Source organism: Orycteropus afer, unplaced genomic scaffold, assembly GCF_000298275.1.
Source record: "Orycteropus afer afer isolate SDZICR_OR568_19922 unplaced genomic scaffold, OryAfe1.0 scaffold00090, whole genome shotgun sequence".
Classification (NCBI taxonomy): domain Eukaryota; kingdom Metazoa; phylum Chordata; class Mammalia; order Tubulidentata; family Orycteropodidae; genus Orycteropus; species Orycteropus afer.
Window position 1 is genome coordinate 5,939,638 of NW_006921677.1, and position 17,441 is coordinate 5,957,078.

At 38.6% G+C, this 17,441-nt stretch overlaps 1 protein-coding gene across 1 annotated transcript in view; it reads left to right on the forward strand.

Annotated features, from left to right (window-relative positions):
• Window positions 1–17,441, forward strand: part of NRP1 (neuropilin 1) — a 195,789-nt gene that overhangs the window by 70,194 nt on the left and 108,154 nt on the right. Inside the window, exons 3-4 of the mRNA XM_007942452.1 lie at window positions 3,488–3,669; window positions 10,267–10,494. Coding sequence (XP_007940643.1) covers window positions 3,488–3,669; window positions 10,267–10,494 — 410 coding nt within the window. The remainder of the gene's footprint in view (window positions 1–3,487; window positions 3,670–10,266; window positions 10,495–17,441) is intronic.

The window sequence follows — 17,441 nt, forward strand, 5'->3', positions numbered from 1 at the left end:
ATCACAGCAACATGCAAAACCACCACAGTACAACAAACTGACAGGCAAGTGGTAGAGATCTTTGTATTACTTTCCAGGAAACATATACCCACTTTTCCATTGTTAGTATAGAAAATGAAAGCTTTAAAAGTGGAGGATTTAAGAAAAAAAGTAGAAAGATGTCTACAAGATGTACAGGCTGGTTGTCTCCTGAATATTATTTAAAAAGCTACATTCCATTAAAATTCTCTGAATGATAAGCGGTGGGGGTGAGGGGTGGGGAGGGTCTTTTCTTAGCGGGAATCTATATTTGAAAAGCAAGAGTCCTTGTTCCAGGCTCCCACATGGAAGGGTACTGCTCTTTGGATCCAGACAGCCTCCTTGTCACCTAGAGCATTCTCTTTAGAGAATGGCAGGGGCCTTCAAGCCACAGGGCTTCAAACAGAGAAGTCACCTTTCTGACCCCTCCTCTAGCTCTCATAGAATCACCTCCTCAGACACAATGCCCACTTCTCCTCTAACAGCTGGAGCCCGTTGTTCAGAAAAAGAATCAAACAATTGCCTTCATCTTCACCTTTGCATGTCTCTGCCCTTGCTACTAGAGGACTCATGACATTCCAAGAAATGCAGTGTTTGCCACACTGGCAGCAGTAACAGAGCAATGTGCAGCCGGCTGGAGGGACCGAAATTTGCAAACTCAGGATCCTGGGCCTCAGGCCAATGCAGGCTGGGTACGTTGCTGTGGTGACACATTTAGTCTCTGGAGAGGGATGCTGGCACACTAGCCACATTCCTGGCACCAGGTTTGCCAGTGAGAAACGTATAGAGTGGAACTGGTATCAACTCCAGAGGGAGTTGCAAGCTGCTTTCCTAACTTCTTTGGCAATGCTACGCTTTGCAACTTGTGCACATAAACCCTCCTGAATATTTACAAGAACTGCTATTTGTGATACTCTTTGGAGTCCTGTTGGATGAGCCTTCAAAGGAAAGTGCTAAAATGATAGCCACATTCCAGTTTACAAATATAAACTCTCAGGTCCCCTGAATAATTCAGTCTCCTAAAATTGGCAGTTAACGATGCAATGACTTATCTCTTGCTGGGAAGGGATTCTAATCTCTCTTTCCCTTTTAAGAATAGCTCTCACTGTTGCCAAGAGGAGAGTCTAGTATTTACTACTGGAGGATATGTGAATTAAAATACTAACTTCTTTCCCGATTGCAATTCACCGGCACTCCATTATCCGAGTCCTGAAATACCTGGGAGAAAGGTCTCCTCGCTGGAGTGCCCTCAGTTCTTCAGAAATGCCTGACCCACCTCTCTTATTTATGACTGAAAGGCAGAATGTGCTTGGATTTGACCACTTAGTATTCAGATCATGGCAAGATCCAAATAAAAATCCTATATATAGGCACTGCTAGATGCACAGTAGCCAGGCTAAACACAGCCAACAGTTCAAATCACAGCTAAATTATATGAAAGCATGGGACAAAACATGCAGACCTGTCTTGTCAAAGAAGCAGTCAAGATAAAAGGAATTACTCCATAAATGCCAACTTCTAGGGCTTTAATGAATACAGCAATGGTGTTCTTTTCAGCTGCCCCCAGTTGAATGTAAATGTCTAGTTAGGATTTTGAACATAATGCCTTCTTCATCCTCCTCCTCCTCCACCACTTCTATTTCTTTTCCTCCTCCTCGTCCTCCTCCTCCTTTTAACATGCAAAGCATCTCCCAAGGTATTGAGAAATGCACAATTCCTCTGTGTATTTCCATCGTTTTGAAAAGGGACAGCAATGCCAGCGGGCCAAGTGATTACTACTGGAAACATCAGATGCAGCCGAGGAAATGCAGTTAATATAATAATTCACATATGTTAATGCTTAGTTCCATCAATGTCAGCTTTATTTTCTTCTTGATATATACAAAACTGGCACACAATTTTAACTGATGAGGTAATGTCATTTTTAATTTAAAGAGCCTTAAGCCGTCCGCGTTAACTAGTGATATCATCTTTGCAGTTGTCTCATGAGACTTTGTGTAAACATAAGTAATGTGTCCTGGGCAGTTTGAAAAGGGATTGTTAAAGATGACACTGGTCATCATGAAGATATCCCCAACTTTGATCTCTTTTGAATTGCCAGACAGAGTTTATGTTACTGCCATATTTTAGCCATTCCTGAAATTAATATATCCCAGGACTTTGAACCAAGTTAAACAGAGAAATAAAATAAAGGTTTAAAATGAATGGATGGCAATGTTTTCATGTCAGGTCTAGAAGAAAAATGGAAGACAAATCAGATTATCTGGCTCCTAGGTGACTTGGTAAATAAAAAGAAAGAAAAGAGCAAGATACTAAGAAATACAGGACAACAAACAAAAATTAAACTACCATCCTGGGGGTCACTAGGTTATTGGTGATGGTTTTCCACATTTTAGAGACAGATAAGATTGGAATGTGTCTGTTATCCCAGTGCAATCTTTAGAGTAATAATTTATTATTACTTCTTCATCATATACCTCCCCACCAAACCCAACCCAACCCACTGTCACAGAGTCAGTTCTGACTCATATTGACCCCCAATGGGTTTCCAAGGCTGTAAATCTTTACAGAAGTAGATTTTCTCTTCTTTTTCTCATGGAGCAGCTGGTGGATTTGAACCACTGACCTTCTAGTTAGCAGCCAAATGTCTTATCCACTGCACCACAAGAGCTCCTTATGTGCCTCCTTATACCTTATTTTATTAGATTTTTGCTATCACTTCACTTTTGTATTCATCAACTGTGTGATTTTTCTTTTTCAGACAATAATATTCCTTTAAAGATTCAGGCTGTGGGCAGGTATAAACAAAGTTAATTTCCATTTTTAATATTTTTTTTTCTTTAGAGAAATTGTGTTCTATGATCCTAGTGTAGGTTTGAAGAAGATGATATGTGTTTTAATCATCGGATGTGGATACTGAGAGAGTTTTTTCTAAGAAGTCTAGAGTTGGGTGGAATTGAGTTAAATAGTAAAGAATCTGTTTATTATTCTGTGGCCATATGTGTAGAGGGTCGCTCACAGAAATCAAAGTATTGTTCATGGAGAGTTCCAGCCAAGGAGACATTTTGAATTCATAAAAGAACTTCACAGTTTGAAAAGAATGCATAGCATTATGTATTGACACCCCACCACCATAGACAAAGGAACACAATTTAGTAATAGAGAATTGTGCACATGAGATTTTTCTTTTTCTTGTTAATTGGTTACTTTAACTGACATTGTCTGCAAGTATAATGGACACCATTATTCTTAATAGTTCTGTGTTGCCAGATGATGTATACAGACATGATGTAGTCCATTTTAATTATTTCATTTTGGTAGGTTTTTCTTTCCTACCAAATGCTTTGAATGCAGATTTTTTTTTTTTTTTTTTGACAGACTATGCTGGATAATACTGGTTTTTAAATTATGGAAATTAAAAAGGCATTTCTCACCAAGCTAATGTCTTCTTACCATGTTTATATACTAGGTATGACTACGTGGAAGTCATTGATGGAGACAATGCAAATGGACGCTTATGGGGAAAGTTCTGTGGAAAGATCGCCCCTTCTCCTGTAGTGTCTTCAGGGCCGGTTCTCTTCATCAGATTTGTCTCTGACTACGAGACTCATGGTGCAGGATTTTCCATACGTTATGAAATTTTCAAGAGAGGTGGGTAAATAACTTATACCAAGTATCACTAAATGTTTGTTAATGTTAGATTCGTGGAAGACAACAAAGTTCAAAGAAAGGCCAGGATCCTCTCATAAAAAAAAAAAAAACAAGTATATATGTTTCCATTATAAGCATGATGGAAAATACTTTAAAAAAATTACCTGTTACATGGAAGAAGTATGTTTGAAACTGGAAAGTGTATTTCAGGAATCAAACTCATCATTTTGATGTGTTGGCCCGTGTATGAAGAATATACCTTGTAAAATTCTTTTAAAAGCATTTATTTTTATCTTTTTCTTCAAAAATTAGTTTAAGCTACTCCTGAAACTTGATTTATCTTCGTAAAAATGCATTAGTCCCCCTTCTTTCCTTAAAGTCATGTACACCCTGTTCCCTTTATTTTATCACAACATTCAAGACTGGAAGTTCCCAGGAAAAGGAAAGCAGCCCCCAGTCTTATAGTTTCTAAAGCTACTAAGAAAAGAAGAGACTTTCTACTAAACAGAGGTTGTAGGAGGTAAAAGCTCTTGGAGGGAAAGAAGCATTTAATGCTTTAAATGACACTCTCATTAGGAGTAAAAACTCAGGCACACTTTTCAATAAAATCACTGGCTAATCTTTTTCCGTTAACAATGTTTTTGTGGTGTATATTGGGATAGGGTGGACTCTAACAAGTCATAGATTCCTAACCTTGAAGGATTTAAAAACACATTATCAAGCAATAAATAAGCGATGTAACTTTATCTGGAAATCATTGTTTTCATCATCAACCAGTAGAATCCTTTTCTGTGTTCAATTCAGCCTTTCAATTATTTACATTTTTAAGATGACATTAATATGTGGACCACCGATCCAAGGAGAGAAATTCAAGATTTGAATGTATTGTTCTTGAATATAGGAGAAAGATAAATTATTTTTTTTTAGTAGAAACAAAAATCTAGCCATACCAATTATAAAAGTCTAACATCTCTGTGTCAGCAACATCTGAGAATTATACAAAGAAGAGCCATTAGGAGTTTCTGGGAACACTGGGCAACTTCTTTAAATTTCCAAGAAATCTAGCCCTACCCATATAAATATGAATAAATGAAGAGAACTTTCTTCAGAAATGTATCTAAGCACATACTTAGAGCACCTTTAGTACAATCAATAGTATGCATATAACATCAAAATGTACAGTCAATAACATAGGTACATATTTTCTTGTGCTGAAAGCTGCTTGACTTGTTATATGTTAATATTATATATGTATGTATGTATAAGTATATGTCTACAATTTCTTGCTTACCTGCATATGGGACTATCAAAGAATAAAGGTATCAGAAAGAGACCAAGAATAACCTTTCATCATTTTCAGTGTTACCAAAGATCTGAACATGGTTGAAAGAGAAAAGAGAGTGATCTGATACTATGGAGATTTCTGCATCTTTCTTTCACGTGAACTCAGCTCCCACATTTCTGTTAGTCTAAAAATGAACAGTCTCTCTGTCCTGTTCCCCAGTATCATCCTTGATACTTGAAGCCTTATTTTGTTGTTGTTCTTCTTGACTCCGTAAATCCAATATGGCCTTTACTTCCTTTGAATGTTCATCCAGAGGTATCAAAGAGTCATGGCTCCCTTTCCACATATACTGCCATTAACATATTGTCTTCCAGTTGTCGTTCTCCCCATGTTACTTTGTCTTCCACAGAGCTTTTCAAATAGCCATCAGTCACTCTCCTCACAACACCCACAGATCTCCATGGCCTATTGTGTCAAGCCTCAATGTTCCACTCAAGACTTGACATCACCTGCTCCCTGCACTTCTCCAACTTCAATTCCCACAAATCCACAATCTGACTTTCCTGCTTCAGAGAGCGAGGTGGTTAGAAATACATATTGTGAAGTCCACAGACCTGGATTTCAATCCCAATTCTGTTTATGGCTATCGGTGTGAATGTTCAGAGGCTTGGTTTCCTCATCTGAAAAATGAATAGTAGGGAACTCTGGTGGTGTATTGCCTAAGGCATTTGACTGCTAACCAGAAGTCTGTCAGTTCAAACACACCAAGCACTCACTGGAAGGAAGACTGGGCAATCTACTTCCGTAGAGATGTCACCTCGGAAAACCAAGGAGCGGTCTCTATGAGTTGGAAGTGACTTGGGTTTCTGAGGCGGTATCTCTACGGAAATAGATTGCCCAGTCTTCCTTCCAAGGAGTGGCTGGTAGGTTTGAACTGCCAGACTTCTGGTTAGCAGTCAAATGCCTTAGGCACTATGCTACCAGAGCTCCCATGCTTGGTATAGAGTCATGAGAAAAGAAGACCCTCAACAAGATGGATTGACAGTAGCTGTAACAATGAGCTCAAATATAGCAACAACTGTGAGGATGAGGCAGGAATGGTCAGTGGTTTGTTCTGTTGTGCATAGGGTCACTATGAGTCAGAACTGGCTGGTCAAAACCTAACAACAACACACTGTATACACACACGAACATATATATATATGTGTGTGTGTGTGTGTGACACTATGTACAACAGAATGAAATACCGTCTGGTCCTGTGTCCTCTTCACAATCATTGCTATGCTTAGCCCATTGTTGCAACCACTGTGTCAACCCATCTTGTTGAAGTCTTCCTCTTTCTTGCTGACCCTCGACTTTACCAAGCATGAGACCCTTTCCAGGGACTGGTCCTCCCTGATAACATGACCAAAGTATAAGAGATGAAATCTGGCCATTCTCACTTCTAAGGAACATTGCAGTGGTACCTCTTCTGTACAGTCTTCGGCAGTCCATGCTATACTCAGTATTATTTGCCAACAGCTACTCTAAAACAGTTACTAATTAATGAAGTACATTTATGTATACATATACAGGTTCATAAACACTTTTTCTTCAAAAGTCATTTAGTAATATTATCAAATCCATAAATCTATCTAGCACTTCTTTCTGGGTACAACAATATCAAGTTCCTTAAAACATGGATTGTTTTAATCATAGCTTAGTGCAACAAGGAAATTAATCTTTCACATACCGACCTTGAATTATCCCAGCACTATATTACCATTCTAAGAGAGATTTTGGTCATTTCTGAGTTTCTGGGCTGCATTTCTATAGGACTCTCTTTGCCTGATCATCAGCAAAGCCAGTCTCTATCTCTTCCTGTTCCTTTCCGAGACAATCTGGACCATCTCTGTGTTCTTCCTAGGTACCCCACATTTCCCTTCCCAGGTGCTAAAACCATAGGCCACTAGCCCTAAAGTTATTCCCATTCACCTAAAGGAATTTCTCTAGGAAACCCAAGCGTTTCGCCCCTGCCCCTCCCGTCTAGGCCCAAATGCTGGATGGAATAAGCTTACAGGTTTTGTGACAGGGACTGGGTGGAGGGACGTTTATTGAGAGCAGAATTGGTGAGTTGATATATGTTATTTGCTTAATAGTCTATATATTTAATGTAATTGCTTATAGAATATCTTTGCTATTATTATTCATCCTTATTGCCATTTAACATTAATGTTAAATGTGGATGCAATTCTTATCGCTATGCAAGTGTCTCTCAATCTTATAAATAACTTCAGAAGCATGAAGTTCACTGGCTCCCAGTGCTTGTGTGTGCCCCACTCACACCAGCAGCTCATTCACTCCTAGATACACAGGGCTGGTAGCAAAATCACCTTCTTCCTGTTTATTAGTATGGACTTATCCTACTGTTCTTAAATCTACTCCCACCATTTTTGTTTTGTGAGGAGGTACTAGTTCACTTGTGACAAACTTTCACAGCAGTGAAAAAGGAAAATATTAAAACAAATTTGGTAGATAATGGAAGAAGGAAGGAATTACAGAATCTTTAACTTACAAGGATTTTATTTTTTTTCAAATTCTAAAGCCCAACCCCCACTTTTCATGCAGTTTCTAAGGACCAGAAATGTTAGGTGGTTCCCCCAAGGTTACACAGTAGATTAGTTGTAGTAGAGCTAGAATTAAGGTCTACTGATGCTCAGTCCAGTTCTTTCCATTACCCCATGCCTCTTCCCCAAGTCTTGTCAAAATATGTTCGAAAACTTGACCTAGCTTTAAAAGTATCTGGCATTACGAGGGTACAGTGAAAGCCTTGAAATTCATTGTTTTGAAAGTATGCTCTTAATTTCTATCACTCTGTTCCTCTTAAGTCCTTTTTAAAAACTTTTATCTATTTTGTTTTTGTTGAAAATATACACAGCAAAACACCAATTCAATGGTTTCTACGTGCTCAAGTCTGACATTGATTCCATTCTTCGACTTGTGCAACCATTCTCATCCTCCTTTTCTGAGTTATTCCTCTCCATTAACATAAACTCATTGCCCTCTAACCTTCCCTATCTAATTTTTTAAGTTGCTGTTGTCAGTTTGATCCCTCATAGATAGTTCTTAAAGAGCGTAATACTCAAGGCAGACTTTTTTTTTTTTTTTTTTTTAAACTAGTTAAACTACTACTGTTTGACTTTAAGAAGACTTCAGGAAATATATGTGTATAGATAGATAGATAGATAGATTTAAGGGTTAAAGTTTATCTCAGGGCAATAATTTTAGGGGTTCACCCACCCACCACAGCTCCAGAAAGTCTAGAGTCCATGAGAATTTTAAAATCTGTTCTGCATTTCCCCCTTTTTGATCCATACTCTTCCTAACCCTCTTATTATATCTCAGTCTCACCTAGATTAATCATTTTAAGGGATGACAACATTACTACCTGAATTCAACTCTACTGTTTTCTTTGCCTTAAAGGACCTGACCTAGGCTCCCCTCCCCCACCCAGGGAAAAGTTGAGCCTCCACTGTCACTGTTCTCACATCTTGGAAATAAAATTCTAAAGGGTTCTCAGTATCTTATATTTTCTTTGATGACTTAAATTGGCATAGTATTTGTCCTGTTAGAAGCCATCAAAGTAATTTAGAAACAGATTATACACTATAACACTATACACTACATGCGAGAAACTCTTTAACTGGAATTGGCATGGCAAAACGCAACATGTTAATAACTTTTAAATCAGAATCAAATAGTAAGTATTTGAGGCAGTCATAAAGAAGATTGAGCCTTTCCAAGAAGGTTTTGGGAGTTATTTAATCAAATCAAACCTCTGTGAATCAGGCTCATTGTGCCCATTTAATAAGTATTCTTTGAGTCTCCAATGCCATGGCTATCTAATATGTCTACAGGGAGAAAACGATTGATTTGCCTTCTCTATTGGCTGCCAGATGCACTAAAGAAGAGATTCTGCTTCCTGACATGAGCCACTAAAAATAGAGACCTGGCTAGTTAAATTTAATCTGTATCGATGCCTAATAAGTTTCTTTTAGTTGCTTGGCACTCTTGGAGAACAGTTAGTTAAGAAAAATTTTACCCAACCACCTTGTTTAGTGTTGAAACCATGCATACCATTGTAGGGTGCCCTTCTGTTTGCACATAGCAGTGAGACAAGAAAGAGCCACAAAAATGGGCAGAATCTCAATTTTGTGGCTCAGGAAGAATTGTTTAATTGAACATGTCAGAATTTTATTGAGATTCAAAAGGGTCAAGAAATCTCTGATTCACACAAAGCTTTAAATTTAGTTATCTGAGAATCATGGCAGAAGTGATGGTGGTGGTAGTGAGCTGGTATGCTTGTGTCTATATAGAAGTGAAGCTTTCAGTCATGTAGTGAGGAGCACCCTATTCAGCACTGGTTACCATGAATTGAAATTGTGGTCATTCATGCAGTTGGAAGGTCAATTTGCTTTATATATACATGCCCTTGACCAATTTTAATTTAAGTGACAAATCGCCATAATTTGTAAAGTCTTGATAACATGAAACAGTCATTAAAAATATACATTATAAATACTCACACACATGCACATTGCCCTTATTGCCAACATTTCCATAATAAACAATTTAGAATGGCATACAGTACAGTATCTGATACTTTGGGGAAGGTTAGGATGTCAACGTTGATATTAGGTGACTTCCAGCAACAAGGCCTGTAATCACAGTTTATCGTGCCCTCACTAACAGCCACACTTTACCAGCACACCTGTGTCAACACCACTCAGAATGAGTCACTCACCCTGGGTCCATGTACGAATTACCTTTCACATTTAGTTTGTCAAAGAGGCATAGGTCACATCTGGCAGAGTTACTGAGTCACTGGTGTAGGAATCTGAAACCCAAACTCCCTCCACTGAATTCACTCTCTCGCTTTTGCAAATGTTCTATTTCACCAATAAAGGGCTGTCAGCCTTAAGATTTAAAGATTTAAGCTTGAAGGGGCTATAATTATTTCTCTAGGGATGTCGAGATTTCTGCAGCTTACTCATTCATTGTTCCCACATGATTTTATATCTGTCCTTTTTTTTTTCTTTTTCTGCAACAGCAGAAGTTTTTAAATTGCTCCACACAAATGGAAAACGAGGGTGAATACAATAAATCTCAAGTTGACTTTCCATACCTATCACTAATAGAAGAGGCTGAGTAATGAGTGATTAAAAATTGTGGACTTTCATTAGAAAGATACGTGGTCCTTCCCAGGTTATTTCTTAGTGAAGTCATATATGAGTGGGATCGTCACTTTTCTCCTCCTTCTCTTCCCCTTGTAGGTCCCGAATGTTCCCAGAACTACACAACACCTAGTGGAGTCATAAAGTCCCCTGGATTCCCTGAAAAATATCCCAACAGCCTGGAATGTACTTATATTATCTTTGCACCAAAGATGTCAGAGATTATCCTGGAATTTGAAAGCTTTGACCTGGAGCCTGACTCAAATCCTCCGGGGGGGATGTTCTGTCGCTATGACCGGCTAGAAATCTGGGATGGATTCCCTGATGGTAAGAGCTACAGGAAGCATCCCTAAAAGAGAAGGACCTGGGGGGAGGGGCACCAGTATTCATTTACACATGTCATATACATGCATCATTTTGAAACTAATGGTTTTCAAAAGAGTGGGGAGGCAAAGCAAAACAGCAATGCTTTTTATAGACCTAGCAGTGATGAAATATTTGAACTCAAAGGGACCTTAGTCCAATTCTTTCATTTTATATGTAAGAAAGCTGTGACCATGGAAGATTATGCTAGCTCTCTTAGCTACTTTGGTGATAGAATTGAGACCAAAGCATAATTTTCCTCTCTGAAATAGTGTGCTAATTTCATTGTCCTGCCTATTGTTATTTATTGTTGCCTACCATTGAGTCAACCCTCGACTCCATTCACAATGGAACGAAACACTGGCCAGACCTGCACCATCCCAGTGATTGGTTGCAGATGGACCATTGTGATCCATAGGGTTTTCATTGGCTGAGTTTTGGAAGTAGATTGTCAGGCCTTTCTTCCTGGTAAGCTGCCTACTGTTATTCAGTCATAGACTATCAGAGATGAAAATCTTAAAGATCAGTTAAATCAATCGTCTTATTTCTACAAATGCAGAGACTAAGGGCCAAAGTGGATAAAACCCACTGCCATCAAATTGATTCCTACTCAATGGGTGACCCCCATTGGGATTCCAAGGTGGAAATATTTACGGAAGTGGATTGCCCCATCTTCCTTTCGCAGAGCGGCTAGTGGGTTTGAACTTCCAGTCTTCTGGTTAGCAGTCAAATGCCTTAACCACTGCATCACCAGAGCTCCTTAGTGTAGATAAGTACCTGATAAAATTTTAAGGGTGAAACATGCATCCATTATGCTATGAAAAAAAGTGAAAAATTTAGAAGACGAATGAGAATGTTTGAGCAGTTCTAATTTAGGCAGTTTCGGACTGCCCTGTAGGGGACTTTTATCTTCAGCAGTTTCGGTCTGCCCTGTAGGGGACTTTTATCTTCAGCAGTTTCAGTCATCTCAATAAATGATTTATATTCATTGCTTCTATCATCTCAATTAATTCATACATTGGAAAAACATTCATTGAGCACTTGGCAAACAAAACAATCAAAAAGGGCTGCCCTTGTAGAGTAAAAGGAGCCCTGATGGTGCAATAGTTAAAGCACTCAGCTACTAACTGTAAAGTTGGTGGTTTGAATCCACCAACCAGTCCACAGGAGAAAGATGTGACAGTCTGCTTCTGTAAAGATTTACAACCTTGAAAACCCTATGGGGCAGTTCTACATTGCCCTATATACTCTGCCTATGTTTCTGTGAGTGGGAATCAATGGGTTTTGAGTGTGGAATATATTTTCTGCCTGGAGAAATCAGACAATAAATAATGTACAATATGAGTAAGTGAATTATGTATACAAATTGTTGCTATTGTTAGTGTCATTGAGTCCATTCTGAGTTATGACAAACCTTTGAGTAACCCTATGAGCAAAAAAAAAAAAAAAGGAAGAAGAAGAAGCACCAGGGAGGAGTGTTCTCCTCAATACAGTCAACTTTGTAAGACCAAAAGAGCAACATATGTCCAAAAACAAAGTTCAGAAGGTAGGAAAGGGTAGGGAAGAAGGATGAGTGGTAACAGGGAACCCAGGGAGGAAGGCCAAATAAGAAATGTATATGAAGTCTTGTTATAAAATGTGCATAAATTGTTGAATGGAAAACTAGTATGCTCTGTAAACTCTCACACCACTACAGTAAAAAAAGAAAGAAAGAAAGAAGGGTGGGAAGAGGAAGGAAAGGAAGAAGAGAAGGAAGGGAGGAAAAAGCTAAAAACAGGGTAAAACGATGAGAAGTTGGAAGAGTTAGGAGAGATAGATGTATGGGTTGACATTTTAAATGAGTTGCTCAAGTTAGACCTTATTAAGAAAGTGACAAACATTTGGAGGAGTTAGAGAAGGTAGTCCTTGGACATCTAAATGAAGGTTTTCCATTCATTGTTTATAAATTAGAAAGTGAATGGCAAATATACATTCCCAAACTCTGAACAGTGGGAAATAATATCAAATAATTTGTTGTAGGTGCATTGCTTGTCTTGTATTTATTCTGGTTGAATAGTGAGATTTCTCTAGAAAGAGATCGGAAAGGGCAGCTTGAAAGTTCTGAGGAGTCATACTCTCAGAGATACATAACCATCTATAAAATAGAAGGAGCCTGGTGGTGCAGGGGTTAAAGCACTCAGCTGCTAACCAAAATGTTGGCGGTTCGAACCCACCAGCCACTCCATGGGAGAATGATGAGGCAGTCTGTTTCTATAAAGATGTCTAGCTTTGAAAACCTTATGTTGTTGTTGTTGTTGTTGTTATGTGCCGTCGAGTCAGCCCTGACTCATAGCGACCCCTCCTTGGGTTTCCGAGGCAGTATCACTACCGAAGTAGGATTGCCCAACCTTCCTTCCAAGGAGTGGCTGGTGGGTTTGAACCGCCAGCCTTCTGGTTAGCAGTCAAGTGCCTTAGCCACTATGCTACCAGAGCTCCAGTTTTACTCTCTCCTATAGGGTTGCTCTGGTAGCATAGTGCCTAAGGCACTTGACTGCTGACCAGAAGGCTGGCAGTTCAAACCCATCAGCCACTCCCCAGAAGGAAAGTTAGGCAATCTACTTCCATAGTGATATACCACCTCGGAAACCCAAGGAGGGGTCGCCATGAGTCGGGTCCGACTCGACGGCACATAACAACAACAACGACTTAGGGTTGCTATGAGTTGGGATCGACTTAATGACAGAGAGTATGAAATAGAGTCATATATTATTATCAAGTTGGGGGAAAGAATATTTAAATAAATTGTAAATGAATAGCAAGTACATCCTGAAAGAGATTTGCCTTAGTCTTTGAATTGATATTAAAATTATCAGTGTAATTCAACTGAGGAATTTTCCTCAATAGTAAACATCATTGGAGAAAAAGTGGGTTTAGAAAAAGCTTATATTGTCACTAGAGCAAATGGATGAGTTGCTAGTTTAGTTTCTTCTTTGCTCTTTTACCATATAAATAGGGTTATGATGATCTTATCAAAGCTCTTTCATTAAATAATAAGATTTACCCAAACAGAATGCTGATTGGCTTCTCAGTATTCAATCCAATAATTAGGAAAACAATATTATAGTAATATTGTAACAATAGTTGAAACATTTAATAATGGGTTTATTTGTTCACAACCCAAATTTTCAGCCTTCCCATCTAGAACTTTCATTTAAAATGACATCTGAAAAGGAGGTCCAATCAACCAACTTATTTAGAATACTTTCTAAAGAAGAACATTGTTATTAGTGTCAAGGGTTTTCCAAAGTAGTAATTTTCTGGTTCTAGAAAATCACTGAGTTGAAACGAAGAACAATTAACAATAAGAGTTATCAGCCTTGCAATTCACCCGTATTTTGCACTATGGTGCATTTGACTTATTTCCAGAGAAAGCTGGCTCTGGAATATGAAAAATGTGTTCATATATTTGTTAATTTTTACCTAGCCTCATCCAGCCTACACCAGCAAAACAGCTTTCTTTCTTTTTTTTTCAGGCAAAAGGAGCTACTGCATTCCCTTGGGGTTTTGTCAGTGGCACTAGAAACATTCTTGTCATAGTAGTTCAGTGCATATAGTTCCTCCACCAGTGAAATTGCTTTTAGTCTTTGATATCTTTTCCAAAACCAACAACCAAAGAAGGCATTGAAGGCTTTTAACCATCGAGTGATTTTATGTTGCGTTTTATCATAAACATTGGATTAAATGACTAAGTAATTGAAAGCTACCCATTGATTCAGATTGACTTTGAAGAAAAGCAGTTTACTCCAAAACTCAAAATACAAGGAAGGCATGTGCGTCATGACTCACACATCTGCATCCATCACTTTCTTTGAAGATCTATGTGTTTGTTCCCAAGTAGCAACTCTGAAGTAATTTGTGGAAGTTTACATGTGGTTCGAGAGCCATGAGCTAAGCACTGCTGCCCTGGTCGATATCACAGTGCTCACGCTGAATTATGGAGCCAAACGTGAATACTTAGCTCACAGCACATCAGGGGCTGATGACATCAACCTCTGTATAGGCTGGGGGTGGTGGGACTTGAACTACAGTCTTATATTTAAAAAAAAAAAAAAAAAAAAAAACCTCACTGCTGTCAATTTGGTCCGATTCATAGCGACCCCCTTTGGGTTTCCAAGGTGGTAGATCTTTATGGAAGTAGCCCAGTCTTTCTTCTGTTGGGTGGTTGGTGGATTTGAACCACCAACCTTCTAGTTAGCAGTCAAATGACTTAGGCACTATGTCACCAGAGCTTCTTTCAGTCTTATATACATTCCAGAAAGCTAGAAATGCTTTTCTAAAAGAAGTTTCATAAAAGCCAGATCAAGTTCTATTCATTTTCTTTATTTATGTTAACACTAAAATTAAACTTTTAAACCCATAAGGATAGAGAGATATAAACAATTTTTTTTTTTTCCCTGGGGAAAAGTAGCAAAGTTTATATTTAGTCCTCCAAATATTGTCCACCAAAATGATTATTAATTTTTGAAGGTATATGTTATCTATCTTGGATCTTATTTCAAAGATCAAATCAAATGATTACATTTTTGTTGTTGTTTATTTAATCAAAAGATCTCATTTTTAAAGTACCTCCTTATAGTAGATTGCTGCTTTTTTTTTTCCACATTAAAAATGTGACAGAAAGCAAATTGTCTGATTATAAGATAAGACTATAATTATTGGAGAGATTAATAGGAAAATACAAAGAGTGTAGTATCATCATGCCCAGTTGCACGTATTTTTTAAACAAGCACAAATCCTGTATTATCTCCATAACTGAGAAGACTTGTTCATTACAGTCTTAGTTCTTTAGTGATGCTATAACAGAAATAAAAATAGATAGCTTTAACAAACAGAAATGTATTCTCTTACAATTTAGGAAGCTAGATGTCCAAGTTCAGAGTGCCAGCTCTAGGGAAAGAATTTCTCTCTGTGTCTTTTACTCCTAGTAGGATCCCAGAGCAGGGACCCTGGGTCCAAAGGATGCTCTCCACTCCTGACTCCTCTTTCAATATGGTAGTAGGTCCCATTTCTCAGTACCCTTCTTTCTCCTTTTATCTCTTGTAAGATAAAAAGATGTTGCAGGTCCCCTTACATTGGATCAGGACTGCGATGGGACTAAGGGTGTTGCAACCCACCCTTAATCTTAATCCTTTACACCTGATCAGTTTATCACATCAGATCACATCATGGGTTCTCATTGCATACCTGCCACGTTACTTTATTACGCAACTTCTAAGCCACTGAGAATCATGGCCCAACCAAGTTAACACAAATTTGTGGGACACACAATTCAGTCCATGACACACTCCCACTGTTCTCCAAGTGATAACTTGGTCCATATTGCTTGCTTAAATTTTTCTATACACTTGAATTATACTTTTGTCTCTGTGACATTTTTCATTTATCTCCTGGGTCTTTGTGTCCATAATACTGGAAATAGGAAATCCAATAACTGTGTTCATGTAAATACACAAATGAGCCAACACACACAAAGGGTAAGAGTACTTCATCCACTTTTGCTCAAATCAATATTGCATTAGCTTCCTAGGCAGAGGTCTCACTGTCGTTCAGGAAAATTCAATACTCCTTTGTATTATAGTTGCAAAAGCCTTTCACTCTCATGTCTTGAGGGCTCCTAAAGAGAGTTGCATTCTGCTGTCCGTGGGCAATGTTCTAAAGGACAGAAGGCAGATTTACCCAGCATGTCTTAAACATTATCAACCAGTGAGTCATGGAGACTCTCAAAATTATGAGTCTGCATTAGACAAGTTCTCTTCTGTTTGCTCTTTCAAAGAGACTCCCTCCTCCTACTCCCCCAAAGGACTTGGGTAATAGTGGAGGGGGAGGACCAGCAGCCAGAGCTTCCCTTCCTTACTTATATTCTTAGTAAGATCAGTGACAATGGCAGTAAGAGATGATTTCAAGGATTGGGATTGTAAAAGTTTGCCCACAAACTAAAGAAAAAGAAAGACCATAAAACCAGAATAATGGAATTTAAATGGAGGGGAAAACGAGGAGTATAAACGGATTCTAAACCTCCCATCTGAAAATCACAGACCAGGTATGAAATTCTCATTGAGGAGAGGAAAGACTTAAGTTTATGGCTCTAGCAAGATATTTTGATGCATATGTTACAGGCAACTCTGAGCTTTTTAGGAAAGAGAAAGTGTGTTGAATTGGTAGTAGGACCACGTTCAGAATGAAGAAGAGATAGCCAAGAACTAGTACGTGTTGCAGAAGAACCTGCAGGCCAACGTTAAAGCTGAAGAGGAAATAAACAAAAACAGCAAGAATTTCATCTTCTGAGATGCTTTCTCCTGCCAACAAGGAAGCCCAATAGAAAAAACAAATTTTTTCCCATAATGCTCAGCTATTTACTATTATCATGTGATACCTTGTAGACTGTCTATATCATTTCCCTTATTGAGTCATTCTCCTGGCTTTCATCCACACATAGAGAGTTAATGTTGCCAGGGAGTGAGGGGCCTGAAGTAAAGAAAGTTTTTTGAGTCAGTCAAATCCGTTACTTTGGATGCATTGAGAAGTTAATACATTTTAAATAAATAAATAGAGTTGGCCAAGAATTTAAAATCTAAGCCCAAGGATGTGCACACTCTAAAAATCAAGGTGCAAGATGAGCCTTGGAACCCTGGTGGTGCAGTGGTTAATGAGCTTGGCTGTTAACTGAAATGTCAGTGGTTTGAACCCACCAGCTGCTCTGTGGAAGAAAGACGAGAGAGGCAGTCTGCTTCTGTAAAGATTACAGCTTTGGAAACCTGGTGGGGCAATCCTACTGTTCCTATGTTGTTGTTGTTGTTATGTGCCGTCGAGTCGGCCCCGACTCATAGCGACCCCTCCTTGGGTTTCCGAGGCAGTATCACTACGGAAGTAGG